This window comes from Culex quinquefasciatus, chromosome 3 (genome assembly GCF_015732765.1).
Source record: "Culex quinquefasciatus strain JHB chromosome 3, VPISU_Cqui_1.0_pri_paternal, whole genome shotgun sequence".
NCBI classification, from domain to species: Eukaryota; Metazoa; Arthropoda; class Insecta; order Diptera; family Culicidae; genus Culex; species Culex quinquefasciatus.
The window spans coordinates 186,790,253-186,797,281 of NC_051863.1; the positions used below are offsets into that span (position 1 = coordinate 186,790,253).

The following is a 7,029-nucleotide window of genomic DNA, read 5'->3' on the forward strand; positions in this document are numbered from 1 at the left end:
GTTTAGTTTTCTGTTGGCATAAACAACTGTCCCTTTTTCGTGACGTTGCAACGCAATAAAATGGTAAACACTAGTTTGAAAAAATACTTAACTTAAGATAAACTGCAAATCCATGACATTTCCGTTTAGTACATCTAAAAACCTACAAAATGCAATCAAAAGAATAATTTTTGGATTTTATTTCGCTGAAAACCAGGAGTTTTTAGAAAAATGTTTTAATACGATGATTTTATCACGAATTGATGCATAACTTAACCAACTTGTACAAAATTATATTCAAATGATCAATTAATGAAAACCATGATTTTTGAAGCTTCAAGTAGTCTAGAATCGAGGAAAAATATCCAAATAGCTCATACACGCTTTTCAAAAATTCATCCCAAGGTGTACATTGCCGGAGAATGTGTCATTTCTTTTATGTATTTTTTGTATGCAATAACTAGAAAAGCTTGAAAATTTTCTTTAAAAATGTAAAAGAAAACGAGAAGTGGCAACAAAACCAGAGTTTTTTTTAAAGTCCTATAAGTCTTTCATATGTTTTTCGAACCCTTTAAAACAAAAACTCTGGAAATAAAATGATACCAGTCAATGTAAAATTTCAGATAAGTTTTGATTGTCTTATTTAACATAAAACATATTTTACTAATAATCTTTAAGTTACTACCGCCAACTTGGGAAAATCAGGACTACAGGCTGAGAAGGTACAGGAGATTTCAGAGCAATAAATTTGTGAATCGGACTTAAATAGCTGTCTTAATTCGTTACATTTGTCGTGATTTGCCGCAGATTCCTGTGTTTGATGGAAAATAATTAAAGATGATATATTTTTTTCAAATTTTAAATCCTAAATAAAAATATAATACCCAGTCTTTAAAAAATATAAAATTAAATAGAAAATATTAAAAACACCAGGCATTTTGGGGAACTGTGAAATAAAAAAAAATACAATTGTCCCTTATAAGAATAATTAAAGCTGATATATGCCGAATACAAATTGTAATGCTTTAAAATTTGTATCGATTATAATGTATTCAACTGTTCATCTATTTCTACAACCAAATCTGAATTTCCAGACCAATATTTGATTTTTTTTTCAATTTCTGGAATTCCCGGGACAAATTATGAAAATTTGTTTTAGAAAAATCCCGGGATTTTTGTCCCGGGAATTCCCGGGATGGACGCACTAATTGCTGCAGACAAAAAATCAAAATATTCGAAAATCAATTAAAACATTGTTTTTCTTAAAGTATTGCGTTAATTTTTGTATTATCTTTTTTCCAATGAATATTTAAGTTTCTGGCATTAATGAATTTTTGCCCCCTGATATCTTGGGAAAAATTTGAAGTGATTCAAACGACTTTTTTATGTTTTTTACGCTGAAATATGATTTACGTGATTTTTTTTGCGTAAAAAAAACCACTAATCCTTATTATGAGACTAAATAAAACAAATATACTGACTTTTCTTCTTCTAAAAGTGAATTAGGCCGTTGTAAATATTTTTTAAGGGGGAAGGCACGGCTGCAACATTTGAGTGAAAAAAGTGTTTTAGTATGCACCTGTCCAGTTGTTTTGCATTTTTAAATTTTCTAAATTTCTAAGTATAGACGAAAATTTCATTTTTGTCAGAAAAAAAATTGCGGTGCTGAACATTGTAATTTAATAAAAGTTCAAAATATTTTTGAAAGTGTCCAAGCAAGCTAAATATGATTATCAACATAAACCTTGAAAAATATTTGCAACGGCCTTATGTATGGCGTGTATTTTTATTCCTGATTTTGTCTTGTTTATTTTTATTCACTACCTTCGCCTATTTTCAATAATTTTTCGAATTTTTCTCATATTTTTGCCACAAATTAACGTCATGATTCGAAATCCGGACACTTAGCACCATATTATTTATGTTATAGCTGGCAAAAAATCATGTAATAAGTTGGAAATGTAGAAATATCATCAGGATTTAGTATAAACAGTCAGTTTAAGAGAATGCATGCAAAATATGTCTTTTCGAACAATTTTTCATCAGAATTTTAAAAATTTAAAATGACTTGTTGTGCTTCGAATCCCGGACACTGTTAAAAGCTGATTCGAAATCTAAACACTTTTTCATCGAATTCCGGACACTCGATTTTGCCTATGAATCGCATTAAATTTGGACTGAAATGTTAGTGAATGGCATTCTTTAGGTCTCAAATAAGCTGTTAACATCAAAACAATCGATAGTTTATATAAAAAAATGGCTAGAATTTAAGAAAATCAAAAACATGAATTTCTGCTTTGCCTTCCCGGTGCTTCGGACGCCTATGAAATATTTCCGGTGAAATGTTTCGCATTTTTGGTAAACTTATAATTTTATTTTATTGTTTTGGTATGAAATACAGCGTTCAAACAATCTTTAAATGTGAATACAAAGAGACGAGTTGTTCCTTTTAATTCCGCTATATATTTTAATATCTTGACAGATACGTATTTCGTCTACTACTTGCAGACTTCATCAGTGTTCTGTTCTCGACCGAGAACAGAACACTGATGAAGTCTGCAAGTAGTAGACGAAATACGTATCTGTCAAGATATTAAAATATATAGCGGAATTAAAAGGAACAACTCGTCTCTTTGTATTCACAGTAATGCATTCTGCTAAAACGCTCAACCAAACCACAATCTTTAAATGAAACTTGATGTTAGAATTCATCAAATAACACTGTTTTGACATTCATAATGCGAACTTATATCCAAATAATTGATAAAACAAGTTGAAGCGTCCGGGTTTTGAAGCGTCCAGGAATTCGAATCATGACGTTATTATTCTAGGCTTTTGAAAATTACAAAAAAATACGCTTTATTTTTATTTTGACTTAAAAAATATTTTTTGGTCGCTACTCCAAATATTCTATTTTCAAAACAATTTAAAAAATGACATTAAAAAGTCACGCCTTTAATCCAGACTCGATTATCGGAAGACCTGAGAAAAGTTCCACTTCGGATAATCGAATAACAAATTAAAATTTCGTTGATTTATTTTTGATTAAACCTCTAAACTACGTAAGTGATTTAGAATTTTCAAAAACAAGATAAAGGCCAAAATGGCAGAGATGGAATGCTGAAAAATGCATTTTTTTCAAATAGGCAATTAATTGATCAAATTTTACTGGAATTTTACACAAATTCGATGTAAAAAGTGAGAAAATAAAACAAATACGAAAAACTTTTTTTTGTTCATGTTTTGATTATCCGAAGTCTCAATCCTTTAGATAATCGAGCTTTGGATAATCGAAACTTCGGATAATCGAGTCTTCGGGAAATCGTCTGCCTGTACTTTATCTGATTCTTTAAGAGTACAACTTATTATTTATTTTTTTAAGTAGTGTAGGTACCTATCATTACACAACTTTGTTCCCAACAAAGTTTTGTCAACAAATTAAAACTAATAGCAAAACGTTGTAGAAATTATCTCGAACCCGTAATCATACTTTCTACTGCCAAACAATAGGCCATAAAACGACACCGATCTAGATTGCTCACCCCATAATCGCCTACAGCCAACAGCAGCAGCTCCGAAGACCATGCATCTCCATCAAATATTCGCCTATTATCCAAATCTGGCCAAAGCTCACAACAAATCCACCACGGACCAGCAAACAAACTAGTAGAATATTCCTTTCCCAGCTCCTTCACCAAATCGACCGGCTGTTTTTGTACTTAAAGTTGTGCTCTTCTTCCTTCTCCGAAGCGAATCTTCTAGTCGCGAACGCGCGAGCGCGCGCAAAACCACTAAACTTAGTACACTATTTACAATGCTAACTATCAGTGAAGGTCGCACACTCTTCGCCGCTAGTATTCTGGAATCGTCATCACTCTGTCAACGACTAAGTCGCCGCCGCACACTTACACACACCACTAAGCCACAATCTCACTGTTTTGCCTCAACACTATCACACAAACTCCAACTAGTCACTCTGATTAATTGCTGAATGAATGCTGGAAGATTCCTACTTTGCACACACTCGCAGAAAGTCGTCGCTTTTCTCGCTCACTCACACTTAGTCCATGCAGTTGAAGCGACGCGCGCGGTTCCTGGAGCAGCTTGTGCTATTTAGCGTTTTGCTCCGAACCAGCCCGAATGCACTACTGACCGGCAAAGTCCCGGGTGATCTGAGTTTTGTTGGGTGTACTCTTCTCTCTATAATAGTAACCACTACTAGAGCTATAGTGAGAGCTTGAGGCTACAGTAGGTTCCCCTTGATACCATTGAGGGATTCAGTTACACATGTGCACTTTGGATTAGATTTCCCAGGTTGGTTAGGGGTGATCAAGAGTTGTGATCTATCTTGAAGAAAACCCCCCAAAAACACCATGCGTCTCCACCATCCCAAATTAAACCTGAAAAACTCGTGGAGACGCATAGTCTTTCTGCAACAATATGACAGATCAAATGAAAGATTTTTATTTTGACCACCCCCAGCGTCAAACCTGGAGCAAATTCTGATATTACCGCACAGCAGGAATTTTGTTACCCAACATGAATAAAAAAAAACTAACCGCAAATGCAGCATCCCATGCCCAACGAGGAAAAAAAACTGCATCCAGCAGTTTAGTTGTCAAGGTAACCAACCTTGTCCGATCCTGTGTCCATCCATCTGTAATTGTGGGGGGACACGTGTCCGTTGCAACTGCATGGGCTGCAATTCACCACGGTCATTCTAATTCGAGGTTTCCAGAATTGATATTACCTTGCCGTGCCCAACCTTTTGGCCCCGCGAGCCTGGTCGAATTTTTCTGGAGCAGTGGCTGGCCGGAACTAATTTTTGATAAAAGTTGAAAAATTAAACATTTTGATCATACAATTATTTTTATAATGTTCCTTTAAAGTAAACAAATGAATAAACTAGCGTTTCAAAATTGATAACAATGATTTTAACGAAAAAAAAACAAAGATAGCTTTCAAAATGGGTTTATTTAATTTATATTCATTTATTTTTTGCAAAAAAATAGTCTTATAATTGTTTACGAAAAATATATATTCTGCAGCGGTCTTTATTTTCAGTATGACTAATTAGCTTTTTTCAAACAAATCTTTATCACTGCAAAGTTGTACTAAAAAATAATATTGTTTTTTTTTTTTGCTTACTCACATCATTCACTTCATCATTTTTATCAAGTTCCTCAAAAAGAAAAGCATCGATTTGCAGTAAACACAGTAAAAACTGAAAGAAGCTTAAATTTAGTGTCTTATTGTGCGTTTCTAGACAGCAATAATTTTTTTAAATTTCTCATTTTTACGAAATGGGTAATTTTGTTATCTTGCGCCATTTTACAGCTTATTGATTGGTTCTGAAACTATCAATATGATGTGATGTGATATGATGATATGATATGATGATATAAGAAATAATAAGAATGTTTAAATCGAAAAAAATAAATAAATAATACAAAGGCAAAATCCAAATAATACGTTTACGTTTCATTTGATTGCAAAAATAATTAAAGAATAAATAAGTTAAATCTTATTAAAACAATTTAAATTTGTAAAAATTCAATCTAAAGCTATATTTTTAAATTTAGACACTCAATTTATCTTTCGAATATTTCATGATCAGCCTTAATTCATAAAAAAAAAATCAAAGAAGTAAACAAAAAGGAAAAAATCATGAAAGTCAAAAAGTAAAAAAAAACGTCAAAAAACGTCAAAGGACATAGTCAAAAAAGAGTATAAAAAAGTTTAAAAAATTAAAACAAGGAAAAAAAGTGAAAAAATGGAAAAAAAAATCTTAAAATAAAAGAAAAGTCAAAACTAAAAAACGGCAAAAAAATTATATAAAATCCAATACAGTCCAAAAAAGTCAAACAAGTCACCAAAGGGAAAAGTGTAAAAAGTGACAAAATTGACAAAATTGACAAAATTGACAAAATTGACAAAATTGACAAAATTGACAAAATTTACAAAATTGACAAAATTTACAAAATTTACAAAATTGACAAAATTGACAAAATTGACAAAATTGACAAAATTGACAAAATTGACAAAATTGACAAAATTGACAAAATTGACAAAATTGACAAAATTGACAAAATTGACAAAATTGACAAAATTGACAAAATTGACAAAATTGACAAAATTGACAAAATTGACAAAATTGACAAAATTGACAAAATTGACAAAATTGACAAAATTGACAAAATTGACAAAATTGACAAAATTGACAAAATTGACAAAATTGACAAAATTGACAAAATTTACAAAATTTACAAAATTTACAAAATTTACAAAATTTACAAAATTTACAAAATTTGCAAAATTTACAAAATTTACAAAATTTACAAAAATTGACAAATTATGTGATTTTTAATGGTGCATTTCATTTTGGGAAGGGACAATCCATAAACCACGAGAACATTTTTTGGAAATCTCAAACCCCCACGCACATACATATGCTCAGATTTTGATCTGAGTCTAAGAGGTCAAATTATTAAGTTCATTTTCCGAGTGATTTTTAAGCCACCGTAACCTGGGGCAAATTGGGACACTAGCTGTCCTGGCACTGTTTCACCTTAATATTTTGTAATATTTTAGTATTCTTGGTTACACCAGATTCAGAGCAACAAAAGGTGTACGTCCATTTCAAAATTTGAAGATTTTTACTGTTTTGATTGATAAAAAAAACACTGAAAAAAAACTTTTTTTTTCTTCCTGAAACACCCTATCATGCCCAAACTCGAAAACTAGGGATCGTGCATAAACCACGTGGCCTATAAATTTGCCATTTTTACTGGGAATCCTTACCGGTAAGGAATGCATTTCGACTTGCGGCGGTCGTGAATTCGATTCGCGGGATGATGAACATAAAAAATGCTTCTAAAAATTTTACTTACGATTACTGCGGCATGCCTTAGAGAAGAAAACAAACAAAAATAAATAAAATGACTGATCAACTTATATTCATTGAACATGCTCACCACATAAATAACTGCTGAAAAGCTCAAACTTTGCAAGATTTCAAAATTTAGATTTTCGGAAAATAACGGACAAATC

The 7,029-nt window shown here is 31.7% G+C and overlaps 1 protein-coding gene across 2 annotated transcripts in view; it reads right to left on the reverse strand.

The window, feature by feature from the left end:
- LOC6048051 (protein cycle) overlaps positions 1-4,147 on the reverse strand; it is a 50,759-nt gene extending 46,612 nt beyond the window's left edge. For both annotated transcript variants that reach the window (XM_038263117.1, XM_038263116.1), the window contains exon 1: positions 3,522-4,147. In XM_038263117.1, the coding sequence (XP_038119045.1) occupies positions 3,522-3,526 (5 nt within the window). In that variant the 5' untranslated portion in view covers positions 3,527-4,147. The remainder of the gene's footprint in view (positions 1-3,521) is intronic.
- Positions 4,148-7,029: the final 2,882 nt, after the last annotated feature.